The sequence below is a fragment of the Haemorhous mexicanus genome, chromosome 18 (assembly GCF_027477595.1).
Source record: "Haemorhous mexicanus isolate bHaeMex1 chromosome 18, bHaeMex1.pri, whole genome shotgun sequence".
NCBI lineage: Eukaryota > Metazoa > Chordata > Aves > Passeriformes > Fringillidae > Haemorhous > Haemorhous mexicanus.
Genome location: NC_082358.1, coordinates 14,852,432 through 14,875,982, shown reverse-complemented (window position 1 = coordinate 14,875,982; position 23,551 = coordinate 14,852,432). Strand labels below are relative to the sequence as shown.

Genomic DNA, 23,551 nt, shown 5'->3' with positions numbered 1-23,551 from the left:
GGCGGCGGCGGCGGCCATGGCGGGGGCAGCGGCGGCGCGGCTGCGGGCCGAGATCCGCCGGCGGGAGCGCGAGCTGCGCGGGCTGCGCGAGCGGCTGGCGGCCGAGCTGGCGCGGGGGGACACGGCCGAGCAGGAGGAGGACGGAGAGCGGGACGAGGGAGCCTGCGGGGCGCGGCAGCCCTCGGCGGCCGAGCCTGCGCGGGGGGACGCGGGGGATGCCGAGGATGAGGACGGAGCCCGCGCGCTGCGGGAGCGCCTGGCGGCCGAGCTGGCGCGGGGGGACTCGGGGGATGCCGACGAGGAGGATGAGGACGACGAGGAGGAGGAGGAGGAGGGAGCCCTCGGCTTCCCCGCGGAGCTGCCGCCGCTGCCGGCGCGGTCGGCGCTGAGCGCGGCCGAGATCCTGCGGTACAGCCGGCAGCTGGTGCTGCCCGAGCTGGGCGTGCGGGGGCAGCTGCGCCTGGCGCGGAGCTCCGTGCTCGTGGTGGGCTGCGGCGGGCTGGGCTGTCCGCTGGCGCAGTACCTGGCGGCGGCCGGCGTGGGCCGCCTGGGGCTGGTGGATCACGACGTGGTGGAGACGAGCAACCTGCAGCGGCAGGTGCTGCACGGCGAGGCGCGGCGCGGGCGGCCCAAGGCGCGCTCGGCGGCCGCGGCGCTGCGGCGGCTGAACTCGGCCGTGCAGTACGTGCCGTACCGCGGGGCGCTGCGGCCGCGCTCCGCGCTGCGCCTCGTGCGCCAGTACGACATCGTGGCCGACTGCTCCGACAACGTCCCCACCCGCTACCTGGTGAGCGATGCCTGCGTGCTGGCCGGCAAGCCGCTGGTGTCCGGCAGCGCCCTGCGCCTCGAGGGGCAGCTCGCCGTGTACAACTACGGCGGCGGGCCCTGCTACCGCTGCCTGTTCCCCGAGCCGCCCCCGCCCGACACCGTCACCAACTGCGCCGACGGCGGCGTGCTCGGCGTGGTCACCGGCATCATCGGCTGCATGCAGGCGCTGGAGGTGCTGAAGATCGCCTCGGGCATGGGCTCCTCCTTCGGCGGCTACATGCTGATGTTCGATGCCCTCGAGGGGAGATTCCGCAACATCAAGCTGCGGCCGAGGAAAGCGGACTGCGCCGTGTGCGGGGACAACCCCAGCGTCACCTGCCTGCAGGATTACGAGGCGTTCTGCGGCTCCTCTGCCACGGACAAGTGCCGGGCCCTGCGGCTGCTGCCCAGCGGGGACAGGGTCTCCGTGCAGCAGTACAAGGAGCTGCTGGACGCGCGGGTGCCGCACGTGCTGCTGGATGTGCGGCCGCAGGTGGAGGCGGAGATCTGCCGCCTGCAGCACGCCCTGCACATCCCGCTCCGGAGCCTGGAGGAGAAGGATGAGCAGGCTCTGCAGCGTTTACAAAAAAGGATTTGCGAAGAAAAGCAGAGAACTGATGAGCAAACCCCTCTCCCTGTATATGTTGTTTGCAAGTTAGGAAATGATTCCCAGAAGGCTGTAAAAATTCTGCAGGAGTTGCCTGCCGAAGAATTTGGTTCTGTGTTAGCTAAGGATATCAAAGGGGGGCTCATGGCTTGGGCCACTAAGATTGACTCAACGTTTCCTCAGTACTAGAATTCTAAATGGTGAAAAAAACCCATGCATTTTCAGAGTAAGTTCTATAGGGTTCCATCTCCTCTGTGTAATGGCTATATCACATGGGAAAACCAGACAGAAATACCATACTGCTTTTTTATGTTGCCTTTTTTTCCTAAGAAGAATGCTTATTTTTGTAGCTGTCTGATTATTTTTATAAAAATGTAAATCTATCCATGAAAGTGGAAAGAAATGTGTTCCTTGGTTATGATTTAATAGTAAAAATTTGTCATAACTACTGACTTGTGCACGTGATGATTGAGAATATCCTAATTAGCGACTGTAACCTGAAAAACCACAAAACACAGGAATCATGTTATTACTCAGTCTCTGAACTGCTTAACAAATTGAAACAGTGCATGAAATGAATAAAAAATAATTACCATTAATCTCTAGGTGGTCTGTAGCACCATTAATCTGTGATAGGGAGTTGCCAGGACAGCACTAACGAGGCCATGGTGGTCAACACCTTTCAGTTCTGTGTGTATTTATGGACTGGAACAGCACCAGGGTGTTCAGAACTTCCAGAGCCATCCATCCTCCTTTGTTGGATGGCAAAGCACTGATTCCCCAGCTTGAATAGAGAAACTGAGGTTAACTGTTAATAAGACATAAGTTTGACCCCTGAAAGTTGGTAAAACAGAGAGAAAATGCTTTTATCAGTGCTTAGAAGATTTCAGAGATTGGGAGATAATGAGGAGGTGAGAGAGGGCAAAATTAGGTATTTATCCTCCCTCCAGACTTGTTTCCTGAGTTTTCTTCCTGTTGCTTGGCAGTGGCACCTCCCCAGTTGGATTTGCTCGCTGGCATGAAGAGCTCTGCACATCTGGGGAGTGTCTGTGCTTAACTGAATGAAAAGAAGGAGAAATAAATAGCTTCTCCACAGAGCTGCCTGAGGCCTCATCACCTCAGCATAGCAATTATCTCCTTATATTAATTAAGGTATGAATTTCTTTACTTTCTGAGGAGGAAAGAAACACCTGTCATGACTAATCTTCACATTGTACCAGGGGAAAAAAAGGAATAGTGCCATTATAATTAGTGGTTGAAAAGGTGTATTTTGGTAAAATAAATTTGAGAACAGCCACACTCCCAGCTGCATTATTGCGTGCCATGGTTCTGGCCATGGCAGTCTCGTGAAGGAACAGCAGTGAATTTGTAAACAGAGAGTGAGATCTTGCACTTTAGAGAACAGTGGAAACATGAAAGGCCAGGACTTAAAGTAAACGTCAGTGTTTGTGGTGTGTGCCCAAGAGTCGTGTGCTTGTGGAGGCACAGCTCAGGCACTGATGGTGACTGGATTCTGAGGTTTCCTCTCTTGGGAATTAGAAACCAGGGGCACTTGTTGAAATGCCTGACCTGGGTTTAAATTTTTGTGTCTTGACTGTGATTTCTCTTCACTGTGATGTCAAGAAGAGACTGGAATGTGAAAGGCAGCAGAAGCAGTGATTGTGCAATACCCACAGTGGGTGCTGTGTCACATCTCACTGCCCTCACAAAGGCATTCCTTCTGTCATCCCAGGCAAGGGGAACCCCAGGATTTGGGGAGAAGGGAAAAGCTCTTTGATTCTAAATCTGAGTGGGTAGAAATAGTGTGTGAAGTCTTTTCCCTTGTTCCAGGATTGTTTTGCCTGTGTGTTCTCCTGTAAATGCAGTCCTTGGCTGTGCTGGACTCTGAGGATGGGCTGAGCAATCAAGGACCATAAAATCATAACTAAACCCAAAGCATTCTTATTATTGCTGGCTTATCTTTTGTTTTGACTTGCTTCAGTTCTTCAGTCCCAAACATGTAGTGCTTTCTCTGTTCACGGGGAGAAGCTCTCCTTAGAAATTCTAAGAGGAGCCCTAAGATGTGATTTGTGTTGCTGCCAAAGCCCTGTTGAAAGGCTGGGCTGTGCTGACACTGTGCATGCAGAGAAGCTGCTTTGGGCAGGGAGCTCTGAGCGTGGCTGGGCTCTGTTGTCAGGAGGGATGAGGTCAGGACAAGATCTTGGCCTTTGCCCTCGATGTCATGGGGCTGCATTTTCTAATAAAAACTTCGCTGTTCAAAACAAAACTTTGCATTGGGTCCTTAAAATACTCCTAGCATAAGTTTATCCTTTTTTTTAATGTGAAAGGTTTGAGCTGTCCTTTGTGAAACTGCAGGAAGAATAATGTGAGGGCTGTGTGCTAGGTGGCACTGCAAGTTAATAAACCACAGCTCTCCCGAGCTTGTGAGATGCAATTCAAGCTTAGCAAGAGCTGAGGTCCCTTGTACAAATCCATCCTTGTGCAGGTCTTCAAAAAAACCACCAGGGAAATAAAATAAAATGGAGATGAATATTAAAATGGAGATGGATTAGGGTAGCAAAATTTGGAGCAAATGTTAAACAACAGGAAAATGCACCCACAAATTGGTTTGTGGCATTAAGCTTTTGTGGTTTGTGTTGCTTGGTTAAATATAGCAGCCCTGCTTCTCTACCTCACTCTGCAGCTTCAACATCCTGGTGGGGAAATATGTACAGGGCAGGGAAAGAAGCAGAGAAAAGCAGAATAAGGCAAAAGACAGAGAAGAAATGCAGAGTTTGCAAAGTTTTATTCTGCACTCCTTTGGTGCACATCACTTTCTCCCCAGTCTCTGCTCTGTGTGTCTTATGTTGAAATCTTGCTCCAGTGAGCAGGTTCCAAGGAACCAATTTAATAAAGATGTTCTAAAAGTTGTAATAGCTCAAATTCATGGACTGTGGGACTTGGGCAAGGCAGGGGGGCATTGCACCTGCTCTGATGGGAGCACGGACAGAGCTGCACCCTCTGTGCTCCCCTGAGAGCAGCAAAGCAGCTGAGGCACTCTGCTCCCACCACAGGAGAGGAAAATCACCTCTGTGGGCCCATTCTCCAGGCTTTTAGCCTTGCCTGTGCCTGTCTGAGCTTGTCTTCACAATATATAACATGTGATTGATTCAGAGCCAACTGAAATGGATCTGTGTGGTGGTGCTGCTTTGCCCTCTTGTTCCTTTCATTGCAAAGCACCTGCAATTCTGCTATTTCCTGCCCCTGCTAAGAACAAAAAGTAGCTGCCCTCCAAAATGATGGCTGTCATGTGAACCTTAGCAGGAAAGCAAGCTGCTACAAATTCAGTCTAGTCCTGCTGTGGTACAGGTTTTCCAGCCAGAGGAGAAACTATTCCTGGTCTGCAGAAGGGATGATTAAAACGAAGGTATCCAGTGGGATCAGGCCTCAGCTGCAGCCACAGCCAGCAGGCTGAGACAGCTTGTGCACAGCCCCAGGCTCTGTGCTGCTGCCTGGCACCCCCAGCTGGGTGCTGCCTGTCCCTCTTGGTGCCCTGGCCCTTTGCTGGGCTCCCTGGGGAAGGACCAGCACAGGGATGTTCCTGCTGGGAGAGGAAGCTGTAGTTTGGCTCACAAGGTGTTCGTGCTGTTGCTAGGAGACCAAATCCCTGCTGGCGAGGAAAGGTTATCTCCAAATTTAAAATGGCTCCTTAGCAAGTTGTCTGGGAAATGAAGTCTCTTAGGAAAATGGGCATTTACCTGCCCAGGAGCAGAGGAGGGAGTCATGGAGCCACAGGATGGTTTGGTGGGAAAGGGCCTTAAAGCTCATCTTATCCCAACCCACCTTCCACTGTCCCAGGCTGCTCCCAGCCCTGTCCAGCCTGGCCTTGGGCACTGCCAGGGATCCAGGGGCAGCCCCAGCTGCTCTGGGCACCCTGTGCCAGGGCCTGCCCACCCTCACATTAATAAAATCTTCCTTGTCATTAGTCTGAATCTACCCTTTTTAGTTTAAATCAATTCCTCTTGGCCTATTGCTCCAGGGCCTACTGAAAAGTTCTCATTTTGTGAAGCACACTTCTAACTTCACTATGTAAGGGTCTGAAATGATCAAAAATCATTAGAGTGTTTAAACTTGCCCTTTTATATATGTATTTATATGGACACAGCCAGAGGTGTATTCCACATGGGGCACTGACATGTTTTAGGCAGAATTTATTGAAGTAATTTCCAGGACTTGCATGTTGTCATTTCAAACACGTTTCTGAAACTCTGCTCTCTTTCACTTTACTGCTGGAGTAGTGGGAGGTAGCAGGTGTGACAGTGATTGGAACTCATTAAAACTCTCTGTAGCTGCCTCGTCATCTTCAATTAGATGACTATCTTTTTTTTTTTATCACTTGAGTTAGATTCTGTCATTTCTTTTATAAATAAAACCATAACTTTACTTACCAGGCTGCTCTTGTACGAGTGATGGAGGTGTTTACATTGCCCACGTGACCTGGAAAATCTTAATTTTAGTCACATAAATTTGCGTTAGCCTTTTGAAAAGTATCTCTTGTCATTATTGAGAGCAAATAAATGCTGCATGACTATTTCCAGGAGTTTCCCCCTTGCAGAAGTGATGGTGATGGTACCTTCATCCTCCTTTCCCTGCAGATCCCCCGGCCTGCTCTGGAAGCGGGAGGCCAGGGCTGCCGTGCAATGGGTTGAATGTTTCCCTGTGGAGTTTGAAAAGAACTTCCCGAGGTATTGCAGCCCCCTTTGGGAGCGGGCCGGTGCTTTAGGGCCGGAGTTTGCCGGCAGCGGCCCGTAGATGGCAATGTGAGATCCTTGGATCCGGCACGCTCCTGCTCCTGCTCCTGCTCCTGCTCCTGCTCCTGCCCCGCGAGGATCAAAGCCCGCTCCCTTCCCCGAGCAGACAGCCCGCCTTTGGGCTGGCTCCAGGCGGTTCTTGACTCTCCCAGCAGCACGGAGCCACCTCTGGGGCCAGGTGGGCATTTGGGGCACTGTCCCTCTCCTGGTGATAAATACCATTATACCCAATACAGAAAATAACCACAGCTGCATTTACAGGGGACACTTGTCCTTTGGCTTTGCCTGTCAGGAACGTGCAAACAGGTAACTGCACCTCATCCCAGCATCCCAGCATCCCAGCATTCCAGCATTCCAGCATCCCAGAATCCCAGCATCCCAGAAACCCAGCATCCCAGCATCCCAGCATCCCAGCATTCCAGCATTCCAGCATCCCAGAATCCCAGCATCCCAGCATCCCAGCATCCCAGCATCCCAGCATCCCAGGATCCCAGCATCCCAGCATCCCAGGATCCCAGAATCCCAGGATCCCAGCATCCCAGCATCCCAGCATCCCAGCATCCCAGAATTCCAGAATCCCAGAGTCACTGAGGTTGGAAAAGACCTCCAAGGAACATCCAGTCCCAGCTGTGCCCAGTGCCCACCCTGTCCCCAGCCCAGAGCTCTGAGTGCCACCTCCAGGAATTCCTGGGACCCCTCCAGGGATGGGCACTCCAGCCCTCCCTGGGCAGCCCCTCCGAGGCCTGAGCCCCCTTCCATGGAGGAATTCCTCTGGAATCCTCAGGGTGCTGTGCAGGTGCCTGCAGCACTGCAGCTGTGCTGGAGCTCCTGCTGTCCCTGGAGAGCGAGGGGGCAGCAGGGACAGAAAGCACCTGTGGCTTTCCCAGCTCCCTCTCAAGGGAAAGTTTTCCCAAACCAATTTCAGGGCCTCTGGAAGCCTCCCTCACTCTGCCATGAGATGATTTGCAGCTGTAACTTTGCCCACGGATGCTCCCCAGAAATATTCCTCTCCAAAATTAAAGTCACCTGTGATTGTGCTGTTGGGTTTGGTTTGCATGAGGAGAATATTTATTGATTTCCCAAAATGTGCCTTTCTTTAGGAGTGAAGAGACTGAGTCATCTTTTCCTGGCTGACCTGGGAGCCAGCTCTGTGAGAGTTACAGATGATTTCTCTCAGCTGCTTTGTGACATGAGGAGCATCACTAATGAGAGTGAGAGCTGCACTTCAATTTATCATTCCCAATTCTGTGTCAGAACTTCCTTTCTCTATAGAATTAACTGTAGAAATTTATGCTGGTGCCTCCTTTGTTCCTGAGGTGGGCACCATTAAAATGAGATTGTTATCTTTAACAAAAACATTATTATCTTGCTGACCACTTCACTTGCATGACTGAGAGCTGTCAAATGAGCTGTAAAGTTTTTTAAAACATCCCAATCTGCAGATGATGGCTGGGAATTTCTTATATTCCAGTTCAGTCTCTTGAGCAGGCTAATTATTGTGGTGTACAGCCCAGATTTTCTGGGCCCACACTGAATGCAGGAGTTAAATTATGACCATAATTAAGGATGGCTACAAAGCTGCTGTCATTAGTGAGGGGACCTGACAAAGGAGGAGCTGAGAACTCAGCCTGACAGAGTTACACAGGTTTCTGTGCCCTGCCTGTGTCTGGTGCTGCACAAGGCTCCAGCTCCTGTCACAAGGGCTACGGGGACAATGAATGAATATTTATAAAGTGTAGCAAATATGCTCTAATTACCCTAATTGGCCTGCTGTGGTTCCAGTTATGGCAGAACTGAATTTCTGCTCAAGTGACATTTGCTTCTGGATTAGTTCCTGCAGGCAAAGAAAAAGTAAAAGCCCTGCTGAAGAGGGCAGAAGATCCCCTGATATCCTGATCCTGCAGTTTCCTCACCATGCTCCTGGCAGGCTCATGGCTAATAACACTCCTCATCTCAGGGATTTCTAGGGAGCATTTCAGAGATGTGAGACGCTGGGAAATGACAAAGAAAAACAAAGAGCAAAAAGGGAGGGAGGACTGGTTTTATTGTTAAAAATTAATAGGCCAAACTCTGAACACTTTCAGGGTGGCAGCACACAGAATTCTCTTGACTTTATTGGTGGTGTAGAAATGTATCTTTATCAGTGGTGCATGGTTTTGCAGAGGGACTGACAGCCAGACAAGGAGTCCTGTCCTGAGGACTCACACAGAGCTGCTTCCATTCAGGGAACACCTTTGCCATCCAACCTGGCCTTCACCTTGCTCTGGCTCTGCCCACTACTGTGTCAGGAAGGCTGAGATGCTGAGGGATGCTGGAATGGGATGGTTGAGGTGCCACAGAAGGTGTGAGTGGGTAAATCCAGTGGTTTGCATTTTCTGCTGTAGCAAGAGAACTTTTCAGGTGCATTTTTGTTGACAGGGGTGACATTCATCTGCTGTCAGATGAATGACTCTAGTTCCACACCTTCTGATCTTCTGGGATTCTGTGGGCTGCACTCTCTGTGTCTGGGATACTCCAGATCCACCAGCTCATGGGACTTGGGATCTTCTCCTCCCTGTATTTTGCTACCACTGTCATCTTTTGGATAAATAGATATTAAATCCACTGTCAAATCTTGCATGAGGTAGCCAACAGAACTATTAACACAGAAAAAATGGGCCATGCAGGATTGTACCAACTCCTGGTAGTAAATGGTGAGTAATGACTGTGAAATGGTGACATCTGTGACACCCCAGCCAGAGTCAGCTGCTCAGGGCAGGGGTTGATGGCACCAACTGGTGTGAGCAGGGATTGATGTCATGGTCTTCAAAAGTCACATTTGACACTTCTTTTATTGTTTCATGTCTAATTATTCAAATTTAAATTCAAATTATTAAACAGTCAATTCACTCTAGAATTCAATTCACTTAGAATTATCTACTCTGGTTTTCAGCCTGTTGCAAAGCCCAAAGAGGGATGTGAAATGTGCAGCAAACCATGTTGCTTTTGCACCAGGCTGAGCCCCCAGTGAAACCCTTCCCACACGAGTCAGGGCCGGATGGAGCACACCAGGTTTCCTCCCAGACCTGCCTCTGACGATGTGGGAACCTGTGACTCAGCCCTGCAGGAGCTTTTTGTTTATTTAGACATTGCTGAAGCCTCTGGCTGTGCAGATCTGGGCTACTGAATTTCCCTGGGAGCATTGTGAAGGGCCAAAGGGACACGAGCTCTGATTGTTCCCTGCAGGAGCTTTGGAGGACCTTGACCTGCAGTGAATGGGAGCACAAGAGGAGTGGTTCCAGCTCAGCTCCTCTGCTGGGCTCTCGGAGCAGCCACGGGCTCTGCCTCATTCCTGTGCTGTGCCCACCAAGGGGCTCGTGCTGCTTTTGGGGCAGGAGGAGGCTGGAAAGGGAAGGATTTCAGGGAAAGCAATTGAGTGTACCACCTTACCTGGAAATTCTGCTTTCAACAGGGCTTCTTCTTTCTCAGCTTTTATGGATCCTTTTTGTTCTCTTCCGAATCTGACAGATTCTTTGTTAAAATATTTTAAAGTTCTGTCCCAAAGAGCTGTGGTTCTTGGAACAACAGTCTCATACCTGGATTTTCCTGCAGGGGGATAATTTCCTTTGCTGCTGCTTTCTGGCCCTGCTCAGAGCTGAGCTGTGTCCATGCCCACTCCCTGTGCCACCCTGCACCCCTCTGTCCCTGAAGGAGCACGGGGACAGGCAGGGACAGCCCATCACTTCATTAATCCAAGGAGTACAGCTCCTGCTGAGGGATTGCAGCTGCCCAGAGCCCCCAGAGCAGGGATCAGAGCAATGCCAGCCCCTGCTGCTGCTGCAGACAGGCACTGCCCCTCTGCAGAGCTTCATCCAAGCCTGTGCCTGGACTGGGGCTGTCCTGGTGGCTGCACACGCTGGGCAGAGAGGAGTGGCAGCCCTCAGCTGTGTCCCAGGAAACTGGCAGCTTTTGAGCCAAGGCATCATTGCCATGGATCTGGCCACAAACCCAGACAACAGAGGGCACAGAGGCATGCTCTCTGAGACCCCCAGGAAAGCTGGAGCACAGCAGCTGGGCTCACACTGAGGCTGTGCTCTGGGGCCTCCGAGCTGGGTTCCTTTAGCCCAAGGACAACAGCAGGAGCTCCCCTGTAAAACACAGCAGGGAGGTCACAGCCCTTCAGCCACACAGCCCGAGCTGGGCACGGGCATCTGCTGCCCAGCACAGGGTGGCACAGCCCCGACAGCCCCTCTGCCCCTGCCTTGGCACAGCCTGCAACAGGCAAGGTGCTTTCACACTTCTGCCCAACCAACACCCAACTCCAGGGTGATGTTTTTGTTTTATTTTTATTGGACAAGGGCTTTAGAATCAAGCTCTGGTTGCGGGATAAAAAAAAAATTAAGTGATACATGAAATAAATGAGCACTAATGTAAAGACAGTGAGAAATGGATGGCCCTACAGCATTTATTAGCTAGCAGAACATGGAAATGAGCTTAGGTTTTATTTGGTAAGTCTTGATTTCTCCTTATATTCACGTACAGCTCCTTATTTATGGCTCAGCCTGTCAAACACATTCTTGGATAAGCAACTGTTGCTCACAGGACTAATCTAATTACCAGTTCTTTTTATAACGAATGCTGACACAAAGGTAGAAGATGCATAGCACTTGTGCTGGAGCCAATGCTCCAGATGATCAAACAGCTCTGAAATTTCAAAAAAATGGGGAGAAGAATTTTTTGTCACGATGTTCCTGTTTTTTGTCCAACTCTAATTAAAGATGAAGAACAAGAGTGAAGAGCTGGTTCATTTGCAGCTTTGGCACCGAGTTAATTGCCAACAGTTTTAGCACTCTGCAGTAATGTTCCATAGGCACATTTCCCTACCACAGCCTGGAGAATGCTAGAGCCCTAATTATTTGTAAAGTGCATTTTTAAAAGTTTGGGAATTTTCCTTCAGGAACAAGCATATCAGAAGGGCTTTGAACTGTATTTAAAGACATTTGAACAGAAAATCAGCGTGCTGTAGGTTTGGCCAAACAGCACAGACTGAGAAAGTGATTTTACTTGTTTTGGAAGGGCAATGTTGTGTCCTTGGCCTTCATTTAAACCATGAACCATTGTGCATTCTGACATTTCTTGCACCCTGCTCCAGAAATGCCAATAAGAAATAGTATTTCTGAAAATTAAGACAAAGAAGCACTGGTCAGTGTGATGGGGACTTCTAAATTCCCCAAGCTCTTAACTGCTAGTAAGTCATTTCACTGAGAAAGAGTGGAAAATAGGTGAAACTCTTTAAACCAGTTCTTCTTTCCCTCTAAGCACACATGAAATCAAACAAGTGGATTTAATTATTTTTGAAGTTCTGGAGTTTTTCTGCTGAGCTGTTCTGCAAGTCAGGGTCACTCCCTCTAAAGGAAAGGGGGTCTGTGATGAACGTGCACAGAAACCTGTGCCAAACCCGAGTGTCCCTGTGCTCGGGGACAGAGCCTGGACCAAGATGAACAACACCTGGCTGTGCTTTAGGCTGTTCATTGCTTTTCCTGTCCTATTTAGAACCTTCCCCGTTACCACCAGGTGTGTGCTGATGGCAGGGCTGAAGTGAATGCTGTGCTGAGTCCCTGATGGAGGACAGTGAAGCACAGTGCTCCCCTCCACGACTCAAATCAGATTTTCTTCTTCCCTCACTGGCAGCTTCCCACGGGCACAGAGCTCCTGCTCCTGCCACAGAAGTGAGAGCTCGTGGGAAGGGTGGCCCCAGTTTGCCCAGCAGGGCTGGGGTCCCTGGAGACTGCCCTCTCCCAGTTCCCTTGCAGAGCTGAGGGAGAGTGAAGCTGGGAACAGATGGTGGGGAAGGCTGGCATCTCCTCATGCACATTTCACTGGGTTTGCAGCGAGTCACCTCTGATAATAACATTAAGTGCTACAAAACTCCAAGGCTTTGTTCCTTGGAATGTTGCATTCGATGGCATCGGATCAATGCTGTAACATCAATTAAATTTTGAAGCTGGTGAGCTCTGAGTATTTACATCTTTAGCAAGGTTAGGCTATAAACAGCTCGATTCTTCTGTTCTGCTGTGGTTAGGGCTGACTTGCAAAGAAAGAGCTGGTTCTGTGCTGAGTGACGAATCCTACGTGACGTTTTTTAAAAGCACAGTGGGACAAACATCCGTGGTTGTTTCCATTACCCTCTAAGGCGTGTCACTGGGAGACAATTTAGCCATTAATTCTGATGTATTTACATTATTTATATACAAGAGGAACGAGAAAAATGGTAGCCTGTTTAATGATTATGTACATTGTGATTCGGTTGGAAAAATGTGTATTACAAATGGCAAAACAGCCTGTCGAGTGCATAATTATATGTTGCTCTTTTTTTTTGTTGTTGCCAGAGAAGTTTTAATTCCTTGAATCCCACTGCATGATCTCAGTGAAAGTTCTGCCCTATACATTATATGGGAGGGGAAGGAACAGCATAATAACAGACTTCTTAAACCACATCAGGTCCCGGTTGGAGCCCCTTCTCTTCGTTTTAATTTGAGGATTACCTTTGTAGGGTGCTTCCAGAGCGAATTAAAAGATGGAATCTGACACAACGACAGCAAGAGGAACAGGAACGTAAATTTCATTCATTGTCCCTAGTCTCGGAAGAGAGAGTGGTGAACAAAACCTCGCTGCCTTGTGACTCATTGCTCATCTGAGACTTGGCTTTCAGTAAGAACTGTGCTCTCCTGTACATGATCCTCTCCTGCTCCTGCTTCAGCTCCAGGTAGGAGCGTGAGAAGGTGTGGAAGATGGAGGTGACCGGGAAGGCCATGAGGAGGATGCCGCTGAGGATGCTGCTCAGGGCCACCACCTGCCCGGGGATGCTCCTGGGCACCATGTCCCCGTAGCCCACGGTGGTCATGGTGATGACGGCCCACCAGTAGCAGGCGGGGATGCTGGTGAACTCCTGCGAGTCGGCCATCTCGTTCTCGATGACGTAGAGCAGGGGTGCGAAGAGCGCGATGGCCACGCACAGGAAGAGCAGCAGCAGCCCGAACTCGCGCGTGCAGCGCCGCGCCGTCAGCCCCAGCGTCTGCAGCCCCAGCGAGTGCCGCGCCAGCCGCATCACGTACAGGATGCGCAGCGCCCGCAGGATCCGCAGCACCAGCCCCACCTTGTCCAGGTAGATGTTGCCCGAGCTGGGCTTCTTGGAGCCCTCGGAGCCCGTGTCCACCAGCAGGGTGATGTAGTAGGGCAGGATGGCGATTATGTCTATCAGCGTCAGCGGCCGCCGCAGGAACGCGAACTTGCTCCTGGCCTGGATGAATCTGAGCAGGAACTCCAGGGAGAACCATGCCACACACACGGACTCCACAATGAAAATATTGTAGCACATCTGGGAACACTCACCCTGCGGGAAAGAGGAGGAGTTTGTGATCGGCTCTGGGTAATAACTGTTTTGGTCGGTGCGCTGACAGGAGGAGAGGCTTCTGTGTTGGTTTTTTTAAACCCGAAATATTAAAGGAATTGAAGCTGTTGCTATGGGGAAACACGTTGGCAGTTTGGAACACGCTAAATGCAAAACTTAGAAAGGCTCTGCTTATTCCACAGAAGATACTGCTCGGGAATTTCAGGCTTTCCAAGTAGCAAATACAAAGTCTAACAAGGTAATATACAGAAGAGTGCACCCTAACAGAATTTTCTTTGGACACAAAACTGGATATGATTAATTCTCTTATAAGTAATTGAAGAGTCATGTAACATTTCAAATATTCTTCACAATATTTTCCCCCCTCTATAGACAGCTGCAAAATCCCCATTGAAGTCAATAACCTCAGACCTTGTACTTGCTCTGCTCTTCCCAGCACATACCACTTGGCATCCTGAAAGGTAACTTACCTTTTCCTCCTCCTCCCTCAGGTCAGGCATGGTGCTGATGGATAAGTTCACTGCTGTAATAGTTACAAACAAAACAGACAAACACGCAAACACCTTTCCAGGAAGGCCAGACTGGGGCCTTTCCACCATGTCTTGCAACTTTTTCATGCACAAACCAATTTTTGTCTCCTCTACTGTTTCACCTGTTGTTTCATTTTCTAGGAGGTCATCCTCCCGTTCATTAATCTCTGTGAGCTCCTCCATTTTTTGCAGGTATCTCCTTTTACAACACCAGTCCAAGTTGTCTTCCTCAATGCCCCAGTAGAGCAGCTCCTCCTGGAAGGACAGCGCGCACATCTCCCGCAGGAGCCGCAGCTTGCCGACCCGCAGGAAGGTCAGGATCGTCCTGAACGCCCCCGGGTTGCGGTCGAAGAAGAACTCGTTGCACGTCACATCATAATCATCACAGATGTTCAGAATGTCGTCAAAATTAGTACAGAACTTGAGCTGTCCCAGGCGTGTCAGGGGGAACTCGTCGAGCGTGGTCCAGGGGAGCAGGTACTTGATGCCCCCCACGTTGATAATTATGTGACGCTTGCGGTCGTCGGGGTGGAAGCCTCTGAGGAGATCCTCCTGAGGCTGGATTAGCCTGGCTCTTTGGTAAAACACTCCCTTGAGGGTTTCAGACTCTGGAAAGAACGTGTGGTTGAAGGAAGCATCTGAAGTACAGCTCAGGGCGCTATAGTCATAGTCGGAATTCTCTCCAGGCATAAGAGTCATCTTGGAAGACAACTTTGCATCCCTTCGCTGCTCCTGCAAGTGTCTTCTGGAACAGAAAACAGACACGGCGGTGAGGAAGTGGCAGGCTGCTTTCAGGGTTTGAGCACGTGTACTGCTTGGAGCCCAAAAGCATTTATGGATGGTGAGAGCAATTGGAAACAGCAGTGGCTGAGCGTGGTCAGGCCTTTCTGGGCAGGCTGGGTTTGTCCAGCTGGGCAGCACTGACCCCATGCCAGGGGCCGTGCCCGGTTCAGGAGCTCTGCCTGGCATGTTTATCACACTGGAGGCTTCTCCTGTCTCACATACAGAGGCCTCAGGTCCCAGCAGATAAAGATGGAAACCAGGAATAATTCCTTCATGAGGCAGGATGTTTCTGGTTCAGAGTGGAGGTATAAAAATGATGACAGTATCACATTAGTGACACTAATCTGTGAGCACACAGAATTCAAGTGTGTTTTGTAGAAAATTTAATTGTATAATTTTGTAAAGTATTACTCATAAAACTTTTGAGTATTTTAGCACCCATGAAATATACAGAAAGAATCAGAAGTCAATTATGTTGTAATTTAGTAAATACACACTTCTAAAAACCAGTTAGTACAAGACTAATTTCTAAAAGTCCATCTGGAAACAACTTGGGGGAAAAAAGCTCATTTGTATTAGTGATCACATAGACATTTGTATCGAGTTTATACACAATTAATGACATGGCAACTCTCTTTTTATGGCCTCATTTACAAAAGATTGCACAGAAACACAGGATTTCCATACAGCTCTTGTTGTTTCAGTTATCACTGACACCCTACACGCAGCACAGGGTTTTGTCCTTGCAGCCTGCTGAGCCAAGCTGCCTTTACCTCTGATTGCAAGAACCCAAACATTTCTAATGACAGCCTGGAAAATCCTGTTCAAATTCAGCTCATGCAACACTGGCGTAAAGTCCAGGGAGTGCAGAGAACAGAGTTCAACTGGGTACCAAACACAGGAGCTGGAGAGGTTCAAACTTCTGGCCTCCCTAAGTCACTGCCCTTCAGGAGTCAGCCTGGAATCTGCTCCTCCACAGGAGGCTGTGCAGCACTGCTCCAAGGCCTTTCATCTGCACACTCGGCCTCAGCTGAGTGCATGGAGTCCCTGACTTTCACTGGATAAGAGTATTTATTTATTAAGGAGACTGTACAATATAGAGATATTAAATATGCACCAGTATTTTGGCTTTCTAGCCTGGGCTTCACAGGAAAGGAATAAATATTCCAGTTGATTGGCTTCAGTAGAGTTTTGTTCTTGTCCTGGCTGCACTTACCTCCCCTTGGATGGGCACCCCAGGGACAGAACCCCTGCTAGGGCCACTTGCTGAGCCACAGAACCCTCCTTTTCAGAAGCTGGGTTTATAAACCACACCAGGAGTGGTACATACCTATTCAAGAAGAAAAACCCATGATTACACAACAGCAAAGGTCTCAAAGCACAGCTGCACATCAGTTTAAGAGCTCTCCTTGCTGCAAGGGCACTTACAATGCTTCAATTAAAAACTCTCTCAGTCCTGCTCCTGAACTTCCCGTGGGTTTGGGCTGAGCAGAGCAGCTCTGTGCACACTTACAAACAGGTGGCCCTGGGTCAGCTTTGGGTGGAGAGCTATTTCCTGACCCCTCACTCTTCCAGAATCACAGAATGGTTTGGGTTGGAAGGCACCTTAAAGCTCATCATGTGCCACCCCTGCCAGGGATCAGCAGAAGAAATGCCACTGGAGTGCAAGCCATGGTTAGATATGGAAACCAGGGCTGCCTGATGGATGTTTGTGTAGGGCTTCATCTCCCAGACCAACTGCTGTTTTATTTAAAAATGCCTTTTCCCTTCTGCCTCAGCCACGTCTAATGCAGGGCTGGTCCAAACAGAATGAAGATTATGACTGATATAAGATATGGATAAGTGGGAGCTGTTAACCACTTTCCCTTCTGTAATACCAGATGATGTTGGTTAGCAACAACTTATCCTCTGAATCTCAGCCAGGAAAAATGAGGAGGCAGCTCATCCCTGTCACTGGTTTGATCTCCCAGCATATCCACAGTTGACACAATGGGAAGAAATGGAGAGAGGGAAATGTAAATGTTCTGCGTGTGTCAGACACACGCTGTAACCCCCAGGCAGCAACTGTGAAAGAGCAGAGCAAAGAGAAAGGGATTTCTTTCTTCACTGCCAGCTCCTCGACCTGTGTGAGACAACAAATTGGACAAATGAATCCCCCGTGTGCCACGCTGAGAGGCTGCACTTAGGAAAGGCTGCTCTTGGTTTGCCATAAGCAGAGCTGGCAAGCCCACAAATCCCACGTAGGATCTGATGCTCCACATGGGTTATTTTCATGTTCTCTGCCTCAGATACACGCAGCATCATATCTACAGGGGAAGAGTAGGAGGAGATAAAGGACAATAATAAACGTGGCCTGACTTGGAGGAAGGGAGAAAGGAGAAAAAATAAACCAATGCATGTCTCTGTGAGCTTCTTCTTTTCCTTCTGAGGGTGCCTCGACAGAATGATGGTCAGCATTGCTTTAGGAGGAGAGAGATCCAATTCATGGAAGGACTCCTTCCATTAAAGGCCAAGCAAGCTGCTTAATTCCTCCCTTGCAGCCTGGTGACACTGGGGACAGCTGGTGAGAAATGCCTTCAGGAGTGGAGCCAGCACACAGCAATGTGAGGTCACACAAACACATCAGCCTAGGGCCCCAACCTTCCCAGCAGCTAAACAAGGTGAACTTCAGGGCTCTGCTGCGACAGTGGAATCCTCTGCTCTGCTCTGGCTGAGTCAATGGTAAAACCCTCCTGGCCTGAGCTCTGAGCAGCATTCTGCCCTTGGAGTGCCTGGCACTCCCTGAAGCCCAGCTCAGCTTCCTGGCTGCCCTGCTGGCAGTGTGCTCTCCTCTTGGGCAACCCCTTCTCTCTGAGCACCACTGCTCTCATCTCCTGTAAACTTACTGGGGCAAGAACTGTCTCTTCCTGCCTTCTCCACCCTGGGCATTGCTCTGGCTTTTAGAACCTGCAGTAACATGGAACAACTGGCCTAGGACAAGGGCTCTGGGTGACTCCAAGGGGTGGATTGTGCATGGCAAGGAAGAGAGGACGTATTTTCAAAAATCTGTCCTGCACAAGATGATATCCATTATGTCTGGTGAAGAAATCAAGTTAGAAATCCGTGCTGCCCTTACTTGCAGCCAAAATTCAGGAAGGATGCCAGACTCCGAGGCAATGGGAAAAGAATTATTAAAGATGCCCTTCTGAGAGAAGGAAATAGAACTCATGAGAAACATGATAAAATTCCACTGCAAGTGTTGTTCCCCCCCCAGTGTCCGCTGCAGTATTTTGAATTCTGCAGTGCATCTCTGATGTAATCAGAGCTCCTGCAAGGAGTCCTGCTCCTGCTCCACGGCACAGACAATTCAAAGTTGTGCCTGGATGATAACAAGCCTGCAAAGAAGATGCAGAACACCCCCCATGTCTCTTCCATCAATTCCAGTGCCTGCAACTCATCTCTGTCGCTTTTTACCATTTGTAAATTAAGTTTAAAAAGCCATTTTAAAAAGTTTCGGATTTCAGTGCAGGCTGAATATGAATACAGTGAATTTTTGGAAAGAATTCCATAAGGAACAATGTAATGATCCCATCTCCTTTAGTCTTTCCTTAGTTAAGCAGGATTTCCAAGCAGTGTCACGCTCAGCTCTCTCCTGGCACAGGATTTCTGTGCTGTGCCTCACTGCCAGGCACCTCCTGCCACACTCCTGCAGCTCTTTACAGCCTAAGAACAGACCTCAAACTTCAACTCTGCTTGCAAAACTGCACTTCCAGCCAAATCAAAGTAAAACTTAGAAAGGTCAATGTATAACATGAAATAAAACTCTCCTGAAAAGCAGATAAGCTGAAAAAAAATATTCTCTGTCTTGCTCTCCTTGAGCTGGACAGTTGTGGCATCTTATGACAACCTACAAAGAGAATTATGTCAAATATGTTACTCACTGTTTGGTTTTATAAAGCTGAGCCTTATTCTACTGATAATAATCAAAAGTGAAATAACTTTGCAGATAACTTATATCCCCAGGAGAATGTTCTGAAATACATCAGGATTAATAACTGCAGTTACTCTCTTGCTGTGAAACATATTTATGTCAACAAATTTTAGCAAGTCACATTCATAGCAATCCCTTAAACATAATTTTAAAAAGTAAAGGATTTGACATTCACTTGTATAGATAAATATTTTGCTCCCAAAATTAAGATACGTAGTCACGAAGAGTTCTTTCATGCTCGTCCTGTCCTCGACCCCTCCCCAAGTCTTTTCCAATGAAAAAAAAATCTACCGGAAAGACATTGCCTATCAAGAACAGTTCACTTGATGTGTCTGTCAGTCACCAACGAGCAGAAGTCAGTAAACACACCAACATAAAAGACATCCCTTAATTATTTAAAAATGAAAGCTATAAAGGACCTTCAGATTAGGCAAGGCGGCAGAAATTGGACACGCGAGCCTCCATCGTGCGCTGTGCAGCCCCGGACGCGCGGAGCCGGCGGGGGAAGCCGGAGCAGCAGCAGCGAGCGGCGGGATGAGCCCGGAGCGCCGTCAGCCTCCTCCGCGCCGGGGCCGGGCCAGGGCACGAACGAGCCGAGCGGTGCCGGGGAGCAGCCGAGCCCCTCCCGCTGCTGGCGGCGCGGCCGGCCCGGCTCCGGCGGGGAATGCCGGCCGCTCGCTCGCTTCCATCCCTGCGGAGGGACAGAACCTGTTGCTGCAGCCGAGGGGCCCCGCCCGCTCCGGGGGCTCGGCGGCTCCGGCCACCCCCGGCCGGGCGCTGCCCCCGCGGCTCCCCCGGGGCCGGGCAAGTTGCCCGAACTCGCCTGCGAGTTGCCGGCGGGCAGCGAGCGCGGAGCCCGCGGCTGGCTCGGAGCGGGCGCTACCGCGCTGCGCCCCCGCCGGGGCCGCGGGCGGGACGGGCGCGCTCCGGCCGAGCCCCGGCCCCGCGCATGGTGCGGCACCGGCACCGGCACCGCGCCCGGGCAGCCCTGCCCGCACCGCCCGCGCCGGACGAGCAGCGGCGGCGGCGGCGGCAGCAGCAGGAGGAGGAGGAGGAGCTCCCGGAGCCGAGGAGGAGCGCAGCCGGGCCGGGGCCGCCCGCAGCCCTGCCCCGTGCCCACCGCGCACAGGCGGCATCCCGGGCCGCCCGCAGCCCTGCCCCGTGCCCACCGCGCACAGGTGGCATCCCGGGGCCGCCCGCAGCCCTGCCCCGTGCCCACCGCGCACAGGTGGCATCCCGGGGCCGCCCGCAGCCCTGCCCCGTGCCCACCGCGCACAGGCGGCATCCCGGGCCGCCCGCAGCCCTGCCCCGTGCCCACCGCGCACAGGTGGCATCCCGGGGCCGCCCGCAGCCCTGCCCCGTGCCCACCGCGCACAGGTGGCATCCCGGGCCGCCCGCAGCCCTGCCCCGTGCCCACCGCGCACAGGTGGCATCCCGGGCCGCCCGCAGCCCTGCCCCGTGCCCACCGCGCACAGGTGGCATCCCAGGCCGCCCGCAGCCCTGCCCCGTGCCCACCGCGCGCAGGTGGCATCCCGGGCCGCCCGCAGCTCCCGCTGCTCTGCCCCTGCCGTGCGCACCGGGCGGCCGCGGCTCGGAGAAGCGGGATTACAAGTAAAAGCACAAATCCCATCCCGTCTGTGTCCCCGATGCGCGCAGAGGCTCCAGCGAGCCAAGCCCGTGCTTTGTTCCCGGGGCGCCCTCGCAGCGCACGGCAGCAATCGACGCGCTGGGTCATTGTCACAGACTTGGAGAATATTGCCTAGCTCTGCTTTTTAATGACATTTGTTTGACATCTGGGTGGAAGTTACTCTGTGTGGACGCAATCTCCATTTGAAAGCAGCGAGCTGAATCTCGGTGCCAGGGTTAAGGAGCCAGCAGCGGCTCAAGCTCTGTCACAGACTCTCGAGCGAGCGCCTCCATCCCGTGCGCTGCTGTCCCCCCGTGGGTGCAGAGACCACGACACCTCTGGGCTCTGATTTCCCTTCCCTGCCCAGGCACCGCTCCTGGAGGGAATTTCCTGCAGGTGGTGTCCCGCACCTCCGTGCGGGATGGGGACAGTCACCTCAAAGGGACGAGGGCTGTCTGTCCCTGTGGGCACCGTGCCCTTCACCCGGAGCACCGCGGGGTCTCGTTTCAAGCCAAGTCCTTTGTTGCTATGGTAATACAAATGAAAAATCTATACTATGGTAATTTTAGCAAAACACCTCTTTTCTCCCCCTAAAGTAGATGGGACTGTGGCTCAGGATTGTGTGGGCACACAGGAACAGTCGTGCTGATATTCCTCAGCCGGAGCTGTTGAACAGCAGTTGTGTAGAGGGCTGTCAGCTCGGGCTGCTTTTCCCTGATCTTGCACAGGATTTTTGTTTGACTTTGGAAAGGTTTCTGAGCAGGCTCTCAGCCTTTAGCAGGGAGGTGATTGGTTTCACTGGCCACAGTGACAGGTATGGGAGTTTTGGCTGTTGTACAATAGTCTGGAATATCTTGCTGACAAAAGCCTGCATTTTAAAAGTCTTTGCTGTCAAAGAGGAAGGACGTATTAAGTAGGGTCTCCCAGGGAGTAGTCTGGGAACAGTAGTTCTGGTCAGTGTTTGTGTAATAACTTGGGTGACAGGATGGAGAGCATTTCTAGAACATGTGCAGTGATTCCAGCACGGAGTGCCAGGCTGAGGTACCCCGAGGTACTGCAGAGCCTGTCTGAACTCAGCACGGCGGAGCTGAGGGGACAAAATGATGTGATGTGCCACAAAGGAGGAGCATCACGCCTCAAATGAGCACCGTGAGGGACACCCGCAGCAGAGGAGACTCAGACTGGAGTCTGTGGCCCGGACTGGAGACTGGAGCCGCTCCCGCTGCTCCCAGCGCTCAGAGCAGGAGCAGCAGCCCGAGACTTCAGAGGGCGGCAGTTCTGCTCCTGCAGCGCTGGCCAGGCTCGGCTGGGGCGCTCCGGCCGGTCTCAGGCGTGTCACTCACCCTTCCAGAGAGATGTGGGCAATGCAGAGAGGAGAACAGCAACCACAACCGCGAGAGGCTCGGAAATGTAAGTCGTGTGCAAGGCTGGAATTCATTATTTGAGCTGGAAAAGAAAACACGATGTAAGGACTCAGCCACTGTGTTCAAATGTATAAACACATTTGCAAAGATGACAGTAAACACTTGTCCCCTGACCACAAATGATGGGACAAAAAGCAATTTGCTGAAGTGCAATTAGGGAGGTTACTTTAGATATCAGGGGGAAAAAAAACCAAACAAACCAGACAAAACGACTGCCCTGTGAGTAGATGGAGAGGAGCTGGAACCTCAGGAGGTTGTAAATATGCTCAGTGGAGATTCAAAGAAAAGATTGGGTAAAGAGCTCTCAGGACTGGCTGTGACCATGCCTGGGGCAGGGGAGATTCCCAGCAACCTCCACTTGCCAGCCCTGATTTCTGTGAGTTCTGGTTGCCCACGGAGTGACAGCGATCCTAAAGGAGCAGGCACAAAAGCACAACTCACTGCAGCCCTATCATCAGTGCAGGGTTTTTCTGCTATCCAGTAAATCACCCCCGAGTGAGCTGTTTGGATCAGGATCCCATTTCCACCTGGAGACAGGCAGGAGTGGAACTCTCCACTGCAAGTAAGCAGCTCTCAACTCCAGTTTTGAGCAATAATGACTGAAAATGGTTCTTATGGTGGTCAGTGTTGATGTGGATGTCCTGCAACCTGCCTGGTACCCACTGTAGGATTCCCCCTCCTCTGGACTCTGGCTTGGCAGGTTCAGGTGAGGCCAAGGCCACCGGTGTGAGGAGTGGCTGTGGGGTCACTGACTGGGGCCAATATTAGATCTGCCCTAGCAAATGGGGGTCTTCCCTCTTCAGGACTGTCTCAGCACATCCTTCAAGAGCGCAGAATTCTGGGGGAACCAGAGGTGGTCCCTGCCCCTGAGGGTGACCAGGAGTGCCCCAGCAGTTTTTCTGCAGTGATCAGCTGTTCATGGAGGGCTGGCCAAGGATTCCAAGTGTCAATCAACGACTTTGTGCTCCTTGAGGAACTGGCAGTGCTGCAGAGAAAAAATTTAATCCCACTTTCATTACTTTTATAGCCCATGGCTGCTTTTCCTTCTGTTCCTTTGATTGCTGACATTGAAATCCTATTCTATCAGTTTCCCTGGCTTTTTAAGATAATTCCAGCATCATTCTGCACTCAGGTGGATTCCACACTCAGGAGCAGTGCTGCCAGCAAAACAGGGAATTTCAGCTTCACAGCACCTTTCACCTCTCACCTCCCAAACAAATCAGGAGGCTGAATTCCTTTCTGCTGAAGAACTGCTTTCATTTTGGGCACTCAGGGCAGGAAAGCATCCCCGGGCTGGAGTGTGTTCAAAGAGGGCCACCAGGATGGTCAGTGCAAGGAGTACCTGCTCTGCTGGGACACTGGGGACTGGACTGGTGCAGCCTGGAGAAGAGATGGCTCTGGGGACTCCTGATGGCTTCCAGTGTCAAAAACAGCTTTTCCAAGAGGGCTGTGCCAGCCTGAACCATTTTGGTGGGAGGTAATTGCTGTTTGCAATACTGCTGCCATCCCCTGAGATCGAGGAGACTGCACTGAGGGCAGCTCTGGCCCCTCCAGGGGAGCAGATTTCCTGCAAGTGGACCCAATCCTCCTGTCACTGCATGCTGACATTTCCCTGCTGATTTA

General features: G+C 51.2%; 2 protein-coding genes across 2 annotated transcripts; one reads left to right on the top strand and one right to left on the bottom strand.

The window, feature by feature from the left end:
• Positions 1-16: 16 nt before the first annotated feature.
• MOCS3 (molybdenum cofactor synthesis 3) lies at positions 17-2,013 on the top strand. Its single transcript, XM_059862454.1, has one exon. The coding sequence runs from the start codon at positions 17-19 to the stop codon at positions 1,601-1,603; it is 1,587 nt and encodes a 528-aa protein (XP_059718437.1). The 3' UTR covers positions 1,604-2,013.
• An 8,656-nt stretch (positions 2,014-10,669) lies between these two features.
• On the bottom strand, positions 10,670-19,454 carry KCNG1 (potassium voltage-gated channel modifier subfamily G member 1). The gene is made up of 4 exons (XM_059862780.1): positions 19,297-19,454; positions 16,124-16,237; positions 14,065-14,869; positions 10,670-13,576 (listed from the first exon to the last, which is right to left on the bottom strand). The coding sequence occupies exons 3-4, from the start codon at positions 14,821-14,823 to the stop codon at positions 12,806-12,808; spliced, it is 1,530 nt and encodes a 509-aa protein (XP_059718763.1). The 5' UTR covers positions 14,824-14,869; positions 16,124-16,237; positions 19,297-19,454; the 3' UTR covers positions 10,670-12,805.
• Between the last annotated feature and the right edge of the window lie 4,097 nt (positions 19,455-23,551).

Excerpts from the sequence above, each read along its gene's own strand:
- MOCS3 (XM_059862454.1), top strand. The coding sequence starts at position 17 with ATGGCGGGGGCAGCGGCGGCGCGGCTGCGGGCCGAGATCCGCCGGCGG.
- KCNG1 (XM_059862780.1), bottom strand. The coding sequence starts at position 14,823 with ATGACTCTTATGCCTGGAGAGAATTCCGACTATGACTATAGCGCCCTG. Across the intron at positions 13,577-14,064 it reads TGAGGGAGGAGGAGGAAAAG|GGTGAGTGTTCCCAGATGTG; the intron begins GTAAGTTACCTT and ends TCTTTCCCGCAG.